Source organism: Leucopleurus acutus (assembly GCF_964270905.1).
Source record: "Leucopleurus acutus genome assembly, chromosome: 20".
Classification (NCBI taxonomy): domain Eukaryota; kingdom Metazoa; phylum Chordata; class Mammalia; order Artiodactyla; family Delphinidae; genus Leucopleurus; species Leucopleurus acutus.
The window spans coordinates 56319911-56333862 of record NC_139162.1 but is presented as its reverse complement, the minus strand read 5'-3'; the positions used below and the strand labels follow the sequence as shown (position 1 = coordinate 56333862).

At 62.2% G+C, this 13952-nt stretch overlaps 1 protein-coding gene across 1 annotated transcript; it reads right to left on the bottom strand.

Annotated features, from left to right (window-relative positions):
- Positions 1–238: 238 nt before the first annotated feature.
- Positions 239–13679, bottom strand: EPN1 (epsin 1). The gene is made up of 11 exons (XM_082862502.1): positions 13445–13679; positions 10313–10639; positions 6337–6586; positions 4928–5052; positions 4485–4559; positions 3852–3935; positions 2921–3224; positions 2456–2566; positions 2271–2357; positions 930–1187; positions 239–848 (listed from the first exon to the last, which is right to left on the bottom strand). The coding sequence occupies exons 2-11, from the start codon at positions 10538–10540 to the stop codon at positions 640–642; spliced, it is 1731 nt and encodes a 576-aa protein (XP_082718628.1). The 5' UTR covers positions 10541–10639; positions 13445–13679; the 3' UTR covers positions 239–639.
- Between the last annotated feature and the right edge of the window lie 273 nt (positions 13680–13952).

Here is a 13952-nt window from a genome sequence, read left to right as displayed (position 1 = left end):
TCCAGAGGGACTCCTGACCCTCATAAGGGTGACTGTCTGGCCCTGAGTGGGCCACAGCTCCACCAGGACTCAGTGCCCCCTCCTTCCCTCAGCACAGAACCCAACAGCACCCAGAGGGTCAGGGAAATCAAGGCTTCCACGAGGCGCCAGCTCCCAACTGCCCCCGGGAGGCCCATGGGTTCGGAGCCCTGGGTGCCCCAGGTGAAGGAGTCACAGAAACCATGAATGGGAACTTGAGGGCACCGTGCCCATAAGAATTGCCATTTATTCCCGAAGTTGCCAAAATCATCACCAAGGACTCACCGAGGGGTGCATGAAGGGACGAGGAGGCTCAAACACTGATTGAGGGGCCAGTCAGGAGTTGGGAGGGAGGGAGATGGGTGGGGGGACCCCCCGCTGTCCCTCCCCCTTCTAATGCCGTGGGCAGGGGTCCCCCTCCGGGCCGCACCCCTCCCCATCCCCAGGTCCAGTTTCTCTCCGGGGAGGCAGGGTCGGGGATGGGGGGAGATGGTGTAGTGTGAGTGGGCCCCAGGAGGGGGAAGGACGCTGGGGTGGGGGCAGGGGTCCCCCACTTCACATGCACTCACAACACTGGTCGCCCAGGGAGCAGGAATGGGGGAAGCCCCCTCCCGCCCTGGATTATAGGAGGAAGGGATTAGTGTTGGGGGCTGGGGGTCCCTGGGGCATCATGGGGGGCAGGCCAGGGCCCCCGCCAAGGGGAGAGATGTACGTCGGCGGCGCTCCAGCGACCGGGGGCACGGGGCTGAGCCGGAGCTGGTTCAGGGTGAGTGTCGCAGGAGGTGCGGGCTGGAAGGGGTTGGTGATGGAGGGGCCGGTGGCCGGGCCTCCTGCGGGGGGAGACGACAGGGAGCGGAGTCGAGTCGGGTCTGCCGGGCGGGCCAGCACCCCTGCTCCCGGGCCACACTCACCGCTCGGCAGGAAGGGGTTGGAGGCCTTGGCTCCTGGCGGCGTGGGGCCTGGCCGGCTCACCAGCGAGTCCAGGTCTACCAGGGCAGCATTGGGCCCCAGGAACGACTCAGGGGTCTTCCGCGTGGGCGGCGTGGGCGTCGGGGTGGCTGCAGGTGGGGGGCTCCCCACAGCTTCGGCCAGAGAGCCCCCGACCCCACTCATGTCGAAGGCACCGGGACTACGAGCGGGCACCTCTCCGGCGAGCAGCTCCAGCTCCCCTGGAAGGGGCCGCAGAGGGGGTTCAGGGGAGAGGCTGCTGTGGGGACCCTGAGGAGGCAGCCCCAGAGCCAAACCATGCGGGTGTGAGGTCAAGAGGCAAGGCCGGGAGGACCACCCTCTGACAGCCTCCAGGTCAGGGACCGACCCCAGCGGGTGACAGCAGAATAGCACCGCTTTCGGGACGCTCACACGACGGGTCACGACTGCCCCGAGGGGACGCGCGGGGGGACAGTGGCAGGTGCCCACCGTCCCAGGAGACTGGGTGATGTGCCGTTAGCGTGAGGCCTGATTTTTTGTTTCTTAAGATTTAAGAACCCCGTCTGATACTGAAAGACAGGCACACGTAGCTGAAGAGAAGCCTGGAAGGGTGAGACCTGCAGAAGACTGGATGGCAACCTACAGTCAGCCTGGGGTGGGGGAGGCACTAGTGCCAGGCCTGCTCCCTCCACAAAGCCTGCTGCACTCGAAGACGCAGAAAAACCAAGGGACCAGAGGAACGTTACCCAGGGCGGGGAGGTGGGCACTATGAAGAGAGCCCCCAACACCACACAGACTCGGGGTCTCACCTCGAGGACAAGCCCAGGGACAACCTGCGGACACAAGGGCCAGCCCGGACTCTGGCCGGAAGACAGGCGCTCGGAGCTCCAGGAAGAGGGGCGCACAAACACCCCTGCCCCAGGACGCCGGTGGGCAGGTGAGGAAAGGCGTGCAGTCCCCAGAGGGAGGGGCAGCCATCAGGCCAGTCCAGGCGCCACACTGCCCGGAGGCCCCCGGAGTCTGCACTGCACTCCAAGGAACATTCCAGGGTGACAGCAGCATTTGGGGAAATTGGAGAAAGGGAATTCTCTGTACGATTTTTGCACCTCTTCTCTAAGTCTGACGTTATTTGAAAACAAAGTAAGAAGTTCCTCTTTACGACAGGTGAACGACCAGCTCCACCTCAGTCACGCTGTTACAAGGGCCCTGGGGGAGCCCTGGGGGCCGGGCCCACCTGGGGGCTGCAGCCATCCTGCTGTGTCTCAACCCTCAAGCAGCCGCCCAGCCTGAAGGACAGGCCTCCTGGGCTTGGGGGGGACACTCACCCGTGCTGCTCCCAGAGGCTGGCAGGGCTGTGCGCAGTTGCTCGAAGTCGGAGAACTCGTCAGGCTCCGTGTCAAACCCCCCGACCGCTGTGGGGTCAGGGTGTGCCCTCAGCTTCCCCAGGGGCCCAGGCGACACGACTCCTCCCACACTCGAGGCCCGGCCCCCCCGGGCCACCCCCCAGTACCTGCGGTGCCATTGGCGCTGGGCTTGGTACGGGACCCCCCCCAGGGGTCTGAGAAGGCCGGGGCCGGGGCCCAGGGATCGGAGCCTGGGGGTCCGCCGACTGGGGCCCCGCCTGCGTGAGGAAGAAGGCAGGTGAGGGGCTGGCAGCCCACCCCACCCCCCAAAGCCAGGCAGCCCCGAGGCTTCAGGCCCCTCCCCAGCTGCCCCCTCCCACCACGTCCCCACCCTCCAGCCCTGCGGCTCACACTGCCAGGCGCCCCCTTCTGGCAAAGCCCTCCTCAGCCTTGAGGCCTCCAGAAAGCCCCCGAGAGGCCCCCGGCCAGGGTGGGGTGAGGGGTCTCGTGCGTGCCTCACCCAGGCACCCCCCCCGCCTCCTACAGCCCCCACAGCTGCTGGGCACCCACCCCCCCCAGGCACCCCAGGACTGCACGCCACACGCAGGGCCAGGGAGGCAGCGGGCACTCACCATCTGAGCTCCCCCACGGGTCGGGGGTAGGTCCTTCTCCAGCCACAGGGGCCGCGGTCCCACCCCAAGGGTCAACCGGGGGCCCCGTGGGGGCAGCAGGCCTCCAGGGGTCCCCGGAGGCCGGTGTAGGAGCCGGACCACCCCAGGGATCAGCAGCAGGAGGCACGGGGGGTCCCCCCCAAGGGTCCGAGGTGGGGGCCGCCGTGGGGAGGGCAGCAGCCACGGGTACTGGGCCCCCCCAGGGATCCGCGGCCTGCGGAGCAGCAGGAGCCGTGAAGACGTCAGCAAGATCCATGAGGGACGACTGCAGGGAAGAAAGAGGACAAAGAGAAAATGGGGAGTGGGGCAGACCCCGACCGAGAGACAGAACGCCGGGGGATACAGGACAGCCACACAGCAGGAAGGGCAGTGGGAGCCGGGTGTCAAGGTGAGGCAGACCTACCGCCAGGGGACCTCCTAGCGCCCAGAGAGGACGGGAGCGGGGGCAGACACCCAGCTGCTTGTTCCTCTGACACGCTCCACCCTGTCCACCTCCCCACCCGCCCCGGCCCTCCTCCCCCCAGCCCCTCCGTCCACTCTCCGCACAGCAGTCGGCTGGCTCTACAACACCACACACCCGCTTCCCACCCAGCCCAGGCCACTGACCAGTCCCCGACGGAGTGAGGACAAGGGCCGCAGCCGTCGCCCTCGGCCCCGCACCCGCAGCTCCCCATGCGCGTCCCAGGGGTAGCCCAGCTCGCTCTGGATGGGAGGTGCCCCTGCAGACCCTGCACACCCCTTCCCAGGGGCAGGGGAGCAGGCAGGGCAGGGCCGAGATCCTCCTGGGCTGCATCGGACACTGATGAGGCCTCCGGCCAAGGCCGGCCTGGACACGCTATCCCGCCAGTCCGCCCGCCCACCCACCCAGGCCCGGCCCGGCGCCCACACTCACCTCCTCCTGGCCCACGGTCTCCCGCTTGCTCTCCTCGATGGCCATCTGCAGCCGCAGGTCATCCCCACGGCGGATCCGCTCCTCCTGTTCCGGCCAGAAGCAGCAGGCAGGGGAGGGGTCAGACTCTGAGCGATGGGGCTGACACTGCACTTCCCCCTACCCCACCCCCAAATGGACAGCCCCGAACCCTCCCACCCAGACAATGGCGACTGAAAATTAAAATGGGATGCGGACGATGTGTGGGATGGGGTGGGACACGGGGTCTCAGGCCGGGGCGGGGGGAACAATGACGGGAGGGTGCTGTGCAGGGGCCAGGACGGGACGGGATGGGCCGGGCTGCTCTAACGGGCTGGGGAAGCACGGGGCGCCTGACTCCGGGTGTTTTCTGCAGGGGGTGAAGGTGGTGGAGCCCTGGGGCTGTGACAGAGAGAGAGAAGGGCACCCTCACCACCCAGAGCAGCCACAAGGCATCTGCTTCACGTGCCGGGTATCCTTCCGGGGACCCATTAGACACAAGGTCCCACTGAAAACGCTGCAGAACGGATGTGTAGGGGTGGGGCCCTTCAAGGTGAGAGGAGGCGGGGACCTGGGGAGGGTCTCAGGGGAGCCTCGGGGTGGGGAGGCTGCTCTGACCTTATCGTGCTCCTCACGGCTCAAACTAAGGGCTAGCTGGAGCTGGACGTCATCCTCGGGGCCGCAGGACGGGGGCTGGGGGAGAGAGAGTGTGAGGGGCTGGGGGAGACAGGTGGGGCCCAGAGGCAGGGAGAGAGAGACGAGCACACACAAGGATGGAGACAGAGAGCCAGGCTCGGGCAGAGCAAGAGACACACACACAGACGTAGTCCCCGAACTGGTGAAGAAAAGCAAAGAGACAAGCCTGGGGTGTGGGTGGGAGCCGGGCTGGGCAGGGCCAGGAAGGCCAAGCACCCAGAGAGGAAAGGGAGCGGGGAAAGACGGGGCAGAGGGCGAGCAGAGGAGGGAGACCGGGAGAGGAGGGGCAGGCAGAGGCTGAGGGCGAGGCGTGGAGACGGACGGCAGAACGGCGGGCAGCCCCGCGCCCTGTGGCCAGGCCGTACCTGGTCGGCCTCCTCCTTGCTCATGGCCAGGGCCAGCTGGAGCTGCAGCTCCTCCTCCCCGCTGCTCTGCGGCCAGGCCTGCTCTGCCTCGGGCGGGGGCCCCGAGCCCACGGCTGCGGAGGAGGCTGAGGGGACACACACGCTGAGGCCCAGATGGAAGAGGGGACCCCACGGCCCAGGCAGCCAGGCTGGCAGAGTCTGAAACCCCCCACCTCCCCTCGGGCCTAGCCTCCCTCCCCCAAGATCCCCAGTGGGACCCAGACCCCAGGCTCCATGGTCAGGGAGGGGGTGTGGTGTGCATGCAAACCCACGGAGAGGTGCAGCGGCCCCACCTGCAGGAAGGACAGGGTTAAAGGACAGCCCTGATGGCCCAAGACAAAAGTCTGCTGATAAAGAGGGAGGGCCCTGGGGAACCTCTGAGCCTGTGAGCTAAGTTCCCGCACCGGGTCAGAGATGCCTTGTGGCCTCTCTCGGGGCCCCATCTCAGGCCCCAGGGGGACGGAGGGCCTTCCTCCCTGGTCCCCAGGTGGGAAAGCTCCCAACAGCCCCCAGTGGGGAGCCTGGAGCCTCGGTCTCCAGGGCTAGGGCCAGCGGCTGGATGCCAGGGGAGGAGTGGCCTGCACACCTGGCCCCCGGCCCCATCCCGGGACAAGGGGGACAAGGGGCGAATGAGGAAAGGATGGAGAGAAGACATGGGCCCAGACAGGAGGGAGCGCCCAGCCTTCCCTCAACGGGCCAGGCTCGCTCCTGCCGGCCAGGGAGCGCTCGCCATCACACGTTGCCTCTCCATCCTGACCACCTACCAAGACACCACCTCCATCACCTGGAAACTGCTTGGGCCTCCTACACGGTCCCGCCTCCCCAGCCCTCCCCCACCCCGGTCCGAGAGCTGCCAGGTAGAGCTGCCAGGCCCACCTCTCGGCATTACTCCCATCTCCACCCTTCCCGCTTCAAACGCACAGACGGCTTCCACCTGCGCTCACGACACCACTTGGGCAATGTTTCTACCTTCGACACCCACCCAGTCCCAGCATAAAAGGCCCTTCCCAGGAGCACTCAGAATCCTGCACACCCATATATAAAACTGAAAGCTTCCCGACACAGCTGGACCTCCCATCATGGAGGACGCCCTTTCTAGCTCCTCTACGTCACCTCTTGTCCTCCTAATCGCTGGTCGCCACCCAGCACCTACACTTCCTCCAACTCCAGCCGAGTCCCGCTCGCCACCGCTCTGGCCCTCCTCCGTCCTGTGCAGCCACCTAGGGCCTCAGCCCCCTGCCCTCTGCCTGAGCACAGCTCCCGCAGGGGCAGCAACCTCCTCCGGACCGCGCACTCCCTCTCGGGCACAGGCCGCCCCCAGACAGACCAGAGGGGGCACGCAGGGGATGGGCCCGGACACCCTGGCTCACCCGTGGCGGTCTGCGCCAGCTTCTCCTTGGTCTTGAGTGCATGGGCACGCTCCTCCCGCAGCCGGTCCTCATCGCGCAGCAGGGCCACCAGCTGCTTGGCCTTCTCGCGCACGTTCACACCCTGGTCCTTGCCGTCACGGTCCACGTACTGGAAGTCCTTCAGCGTCTGCACGGCGTACATGTTCTCCTTGCACTGCTGCGACACGCGCTCCGAGCCCGTCTTGATGAGGTACTCCATCAGCGTCATGGCCTGCAGGGGGGGACGCACTGTCACCCGAGGCCCAGCTCACCCACACCCTCTGCAGCATGAGCTGCCACGGGATGGACCTTGAAAACACCACGCGGGGTGGCCGAAGCCAGGCCCCAAAGAGCAGAGTGTGCGAGAGTCCATTCACAGGAGATGTCCGGGCCGGCAAACCCACAAAGTGTGCCCGGGGACTTGGGGGTGACTCTCAGTGGGATAGGGAGATCCCCCCTTCTGTCTAGGGGGACGAAAATATTCTGGACCTAGGTGGGGTGATGGCTGCACAACACCGTGAATGTGCTTAACGCCACCAAGCTGTGCACTTTGAAAGGGTGAATCGTGTGTTACGTGACCTACGCCTATCTCAATAAACACCGGGAAAGGGGAGACGGCCGGTGCATCACCGCAGCCCACGTGGGGATCGCCAAGCGATCGGTGCAGACCCTGCTCTGTTCATTAAAACGAAGATCTAAGGTCACACGGCCGGAAGGCAGCTTGTTAGGTCCCGCTCAGGGTGCCCAGTGCACGACACATCCGCCCGCTTTCTTTAGCACCCTGTGAGTCTGGAAAGTGTCACCCCACGCAGAAAGTTTCACACCGCCCGGGCACAATCTGAAGACAATGGCGGAGGAGGGAGACGCCATGCCGGCAGGGCCCGTCCAGGCCTGGGCACCCCGAGGGAGGACCACGTGGGCAGGGAAGAGGGAACGCCCTTTGGGATTTTCTGCATTTTATGACATGGGAACAAATCCCTTTTCAGCAAGGTTTAATAGGAAATACCCCCCCACTCCTCACCCCAGGCAAGGCCTTTGTGGTCTGAAGAGCCTGGAATCCAGGCAGTCTGGGGAGTGAGGCGAGGGGTCCTGGCCCCTTTCAGGCTCTGTGGGAGGCCATGGCCACTGTCCTCAGGAAAAGGGAACACCTTAGATTTTGCAGGTGACACCAGGGGCCTCCCAGAGTTCCCAGATCCACCCAGGGCTCCTAGGTCTAGAGCAGAACAAAACAGAGAGGGAGGGGCAGGCCACCCCGGGGAAGCCGTCTGAACCACAGCGGAACAGCGGAATCCGCCAGGGTCACATCTCCTCAGCCTTCCCAGGGAGCCTGACCTGTACCTGGCATGGGTCCTGAAGGTGTGTTGACACTATTCACCTCTGTAATTAGAGATTAGTCTTTAACTGACCGAGAAATGTTTACGCCTTAGAGGAGAACCGAAAGAAGTAAAAAGCGCATCCGCGTGTGGAAGGCAGGTTCCAGAACCCCTGGGCCAGCGGTGCTTTGGAATTCAGAATTTTCACGAGTTCGCGCCATAAAGACTGCACACACCACGTGTAACGGAAGTCCCCCAGAGGAGGGTGACACCACGGTCGCACTCTGTGGGACCCTCAAATGCCAGGTAGACCACCTCACCACAGTCCAGAGGGGGCCTTGGTGCCAAATGCCTTTTGAAAACTTTCATTTTCAGAGCTCTGGGGACTTCGGAACTGCAGTTTACAGACTGCGAACATGGAAATAACCCAAACACCCCACGGGGGGAAATACACACGTATGAGTCGTGGCGTGTTCATATGACAGGAGCCCCACACACACAGCCGCGTACGTGAACGAGTGGCTGCTCCACACGTCAACCCCCCAGACGTGACGGCGAACAAAGACTAAAGACAGCAGGCACCAAGGCTCACAGGCCACAGGACTCCACGCCTGGAACAATCTCAGCAGACAGAAGGCCGGGCACGGTGCCTCCTGGGAACACATACTCTATCTCCACCTGGGCAGTGGCTACAAAGCGGTGCACACACCTAAGAGCCAGCTGGGCTGTGCACTCAGAACATGCGCCTCGATGGAAAACATCACGGGTTTCCAAAACAGCCTGGTCCAGGATGTCCCGGGCCATCAGAATGCGAGCACCCGCTTAAACAGGGGTCAGCAAGCTTTCTCTGTAAAGGGCCGGGTGATAAACCCGCCAGCATTTCAGGCCGTGCACTCCCGGTCCTGAGAGCTCAGCCCTGCACCAGGCCACGTGTGATAAAGCTTTACTTACAAACATAGGCGCAGGGCCAGGTGTGACGCGTGGGCTGTAGTTTACTGACCCCTGCTTTCAGAAATAAAGACTGAGACCCTGCACTCCTCAGCGAAGTCAGGTGACACAGCCCGGAGTCAAGAGGGTGGGCTCAGGGACGGCCCTCTCAGCCCCACCACAGCGAGGGCGGGCCTGAACCTCTGCATCTCAGTTCCCCCACCTAGAAGAAGTACCTCTGCTGCTCTCCGCCCACAGGCACCAGTCACAAAGAACCTGCCACCTGTGGCCTCTCAGGACTCCCCTCCCCTCGCACACCTGGCCCGGGCCCCTCCCCACCCAGCTTCTGCCCCTCCCCCCAACCTCACACAAAGGCTCCCCAGCTCCCCCTACCCTTTCCCTTCACAAGAAATGACTCAATCAAATCCAAGACCAAGACCCAAGCGTGGCTTGTAGGGAGGGGCGTGGAAAGGAGCCAGAGCAAACGGACCTCAGATCCCGGCTGGAACATAAGCGGCGCCACCTCTCCAGGCCTCAGGCTCCTCGTCCTGGAACCCACCAGGGACCCACCCCAGCCTCCGGAGGACAGACATGCCCCCCGTCCACATCCACGAGACCAGGGGCCTCACCCACCTTGCCCACCGCCACATACAGAGCAGGCCCTCAACTGCCATTTTACCGAAGGAACAGCGACAGAAGGACTCACCAACACCCCTGGGCCCCAGGAGTCGGACTCTCCCACAGAGGGATGTCCCGGGACTGGCCTGAGGCCGCAGTGCTGGGGGAGGGGCCTCGCCACCTGCCCCAGCCCAGGCCCTTTACCACTTCTTGACCCACCTTGGGACGCCAGGCCCCAGGTCCCCAGAACAGCAGTCAAACGAGAAACCCACCCACTGAGCGCTGCCTGCAACTGAGTTCCCTTTACCCAAAGCCTGTGGTCTGTCCTTCTGTCTGTTCACTGGATCGGGGCGTGTGCGTGTATCACTGGGGGCACTTTAGCCACATTTATCAAAATGGCACAGGCACATGCCCAGAAATTCCAGTTCTGGAAAATGGCAAACATACACGGACATTCATGGCTGTCTTGTTTGTAAAAGCAGAACACTGCAAACAACTTAAAATTCCAGCACCAGGTAGCTGGCTACGTCAATTATGATCAACCCAGACAGTAGACAGGAAATTGTTTAAAAAAAAGAAAGAGTGACAAGTCTTTGTTGTCCTGATGAGAAACGATCCCTAACACGTATGCCTGTTTCCCTTTTTAAAAGTAGGGTATGACTTCCACACGGTAAAATTCACCCTTCCTTTCACGTTGCTTTGCGCTCTGGTAACTGCATACAGCCACAGGACCACCGCTGCAACGAAGATACAGAACCAGTCCGTGGCCCCCAAAACTGCCCGGAGCTGCCCACCTGCCTTGACTTCCACGCACAGGTCATCAGAGAGGACAGAAGCTGGGGACACAGCCGCCTCTGAGGGAGGGGTGGACACTGGGCACCCACTTAGGCCTTCTAAGTGGATCAGTCTTGAGAATGTGCCACCTCTTCAAAAACCACAAGGCCCAAAATTCTTTGTTGCCTTCACTGAACAAGAGAGAAATTTACATAAATTACGTAAAGACACAGAACTCCAGCTCCTCTTGGAAAAGAGGAAGGCGGCCCAACTCTGGACGCCCCTTGGTGGGCATGCCCCCACCCAGCTCTGCACCCCGCACTGACCTTGTAGACGTGCCGCCAGTTCTTGCCGTGGTCGTTGAGCCGCTTCCAGATCATGCTCATGATCTCCGAGAAGGCGACGACGTTGTAGGTGAGGTCAGCAATCTCAGACATGAGGGAGCTGGACGGGCCCCAGGGGTCGTTGCTCGTGGCCTCCCGAACCTTGATCTCGGCCTCCGAGTAGTTGTGGACGATGTTCTTCATCTGGCGCCGCAGTGAGGAGGTCGACATGGTGGCTGGCGGTGGGGAGGGGGGCAGGCCCCCCGGGGCGTGCAGAGACGGGGCGGCAGGAGGAGGGAGGCCGCGGCAGGGACTGGCAGGTCACCGCATCTGGGGAAAGGAGAGGACCTTTGGGAACACAAGCGGGATCTGCGGCCACCCGGCTCCCCGCTGCCTGCGGGGTGGAGGACCAGGTCCCCACTGTGGCCTGCGAGGCTCTGGCCCTGGTTAACCTCTGCCTTAGTCACCCCATCCACCTTTCAGTTCCTCAGTCGTGCCCAGATCCTTCCTGCCAGGGCCCGGCTCAGCGAGGCAGAGCGTGCAGCGGCAGGCCACAGGCCTGAAGGAGGCGCGCCCCAGCCAACACTTCCTAGCCTGGCACCTCCCGCACCGCAGTGTTCTCCTCTGCGAGATGGGGCTTCATTCGGAGTCCAGAAAACTGGAGGGAGGCTGCTGCACAGGAAACGCGCTATCCAGGTGGGTGGTGTCATGAGACAGTCCCCCTCACGAGGTCCTCGCACCCACCCGCGGGCTCCGCTGGAACACCCCACCCCGACACCACAGCCACCATTCCCCAGGGGGCCTCGTCAGTAGGCTCACTCGCCCTGGTGATTTTCTACTCGTTTGTCTGACTCTGTGGCTGAGGCCGCCCTGAGAGCCCCATGGGGCCAGAGACCACGTTTGTCTGGACGTGGCTTTTCCCATCAGAGGAGCTGACCCGGAAGAGCCATTCAATAAACCGTGCAGGAAGGAAGGGAAGGAGGGAAGGCAGGAAAGACCTCTGAGCAGGAGTGAGGGGGGCAGAATCCCCTGCAGAAACAAGGACACACAGGGAGGAGGCCGACAAAGGGAGCAGAGATAGACAGGAGGGGGTATGCCAGGGGGACGAGGTGTCCCAACTCGGAGGCTCGCGGAGGAGAGATAAGGAACAAGCCCGCTGGCTAGGCCCCAGCTTCGTGCCAGGCACTCCTGGAGCACGAGACATCCATTATCTCATTTAACACTGCGGGCGGGGTTCTAACAGCTGAGGAAGCAGAGGCTCACGTAGGTGAAACAACCCAGCCGAGGTCACACACTAGGCATGGCGGCACAGACTCCACCCCAGGCCACCCTGGGCTCCAGAACATACACTTTTAAGTTAACCTGTGCCGAGAGGAGAGTGATGGGAAAGAAACAGAAAAGAGGAGAAGGGGATCAGGCCAGTGAGGCCCATCACAGCAAGCACTCACACAGTCCTTGCGCGGTGCCAGGCGTGCCTTACACACGGTAACTCCGCTCATCCCTATGGCGCCGTGATTCACAAACACCTCACAGGGGAGGAACCCAAGGCACAGGCCTCACCTCCGGAGCAGCCTGGTTGCAGAGCAGGCTCTGACCACACCGTCCACAACCTTTCCAGCATGCTAGCCACAGGCAGAGACCTATGGAGATCTCCTACAACCTGAGTCCCAGGGGAGGCAGCTGGCCCCTGTCTTGAACACAGGAAAGCAGGCACTTGGGAGACAGATGTGAACAGCTGAAAAGGGATGGCCAGGGTGCCAAGACGGACTCAGCCAGACACACTAAGACGAAGAGCTAATTTGACAACTAACAGTAGAAGACTGAAAGGAAAGGGAGAGAGAGAAGAAAAAGAGGCACAGAGAAAGCTGGGCAAAGACATGAGAAACAGATAAAGAAACATGGGAAGAGAGTGAGGCAGGCAGGCAACGAGAAAAGACGGAGACCCTGAAACGCAAAGAGGCAGTAACCTGGGACAGGGAAATAAGAGACAAGAAAAATGGAGAAGAACACGAAATCTGGGTCCAAATTCTGGCCTCCCTGAGATTCAGTTTGCTCAACTCTGAAATGAAGGAAAAGATTCCACCCGGCAGAACTGTTGATTAAATACAATGGATACATAAAGTTCTTGGCACTGTGCCCCGTGGGTAGTAGTTCAATAACGTTGGCTACTATTATCGTCAGAGAAAAAACAGAACTATTTCCAAAAGGATGGCCATCAGAAAATGTGCTATCTTAACACCGTGTATTTATATTAACGGGCATTAGAAAATACATTCAACCTTCACAGCAAAACCAGAACTTCACAGATACTGCTTAAAACAAGACTACGTTTTTCAAAATTGCTTAGCCCAAAGAGAATTACTAGATCGAATAAAACACAAATCATACGGCAAAATTCTCCAAAGGGTAGTCAGATATCAAACGATGTCAAACGTCATCTGTGTGGAACAAAAAAATCTACAAATAATAATGGAAACCAGAGCTGCCAGCAGTTAACTACACACTTACTACGCGCCAGGATTAGGCACTTAAAAGCATCACCTCCGTTATTAGGCAAAGCTGCCCTATTACGCAGGAAACATAAACACACTAATTTTAAAGACTAGGAAACTAAGGTTTGGTGATAAATCACCTGACAAATCTTACAGGCTCGCAAAAAGTGGACCTCTGATTCCAGAGCCGGGTTCTTCACCAAAACTAACTCAAGAACCTGGGGGAAGGGGCAGACCCTAGACCAAGCGACAGACCCGCGGAGAGGGACTCGGGCTTGGAGGACACGGGTACCAGAACAAAAATGAGATGGGAAGACGGCGGGGAGAGATGCACAGAGACTAGAGACACCTGCCGAACGGAGACACCAACATTAATCCTGACCCTCAGACGCCGAAACGTGACAGAAAGGCAGAACGAGACCGGAACAGACACACGGAGACAAATGCTTTGCAAAAACGCCGAAACAGACACGGACATGAGCACAAGCGAGGCCCGCGGGAGGCAGCGGCACTGACACACAGACACAGGCAGACGCAGGAGAGACGAAGAGCCGCGCGCGGCCCAGGCCGGCCGGGAGCAGACACACGAAGGCCACGGAGACGCCCGAGCGCGCCCGCCCGCCGCGCCCCGGCCCGCGCTCACCTCGGCCCCCTCACGCCGCGCTCCAGGGGGTCATGGCGGGCAGCCCCCTGCCCCCGCTCGGCCTCGGTGTCGCGGGGCGCGCGCCGAGCCGCGAGCGGCGGACGCGGAGCCCCGCTTAGGCGCACGCGCGGACGCACGGAGGGCCGCACGCCGACGGCCCCGCCGCCCCGGCGGGGCGCGGAGAACCGGGCGGGGGAGGGGAGCCGCCGAGCGGACGGGAAGCAACCAAAGGAGGCGACGGACCGGAAGCGGAAGTGGCCGCGCGACCCGCCCAGCCGCCCTGTCTGCGGCGAGCCTGCGCAGTGGCTACTTCCGAGGACACGCTCTCCCGCGTGCCGTCACTTCCGGCGCGCGGGAGCCGTCGCCAAGAGCCACTTGCCTCATTTCCGCCCGCCTCCGCGAAACCCCGGGTACGCGCACGGAGAGGCGGGGCGCAGAGAGGGGTCGGCCAGCGAGCTCGGCCGAAGGCGAAGAGACCACGTCGTCGTCCGCCCCCGCGCGGTAGCCC

Excerpts from the sequence above, each read along its gene's own strand:
- EPN1 (XM_082862502.1), bottom strand. The coding sequence starts at position 10,540 with ATGTCGACCTCCTCACTGCGGCGCCAGATGAAGAACATCGTCCACAAC. Across the intron at positions 2,358-2,455 it reads CAGCGCCAATGGCACCGCAG|CGGTCGGGGGGTTTGACACG; the intron begins GTACTGGGGGGT and ends CTGACCCCACAG. Across the intron at positions 1,188-2,270 it reads AGCCTCTGGGAGCAGCACGG|GGGAGCTGGAGCTGCTCGCC; the intron begins GTGAGTGTCCCC and ends GGCCCCTTCCAG.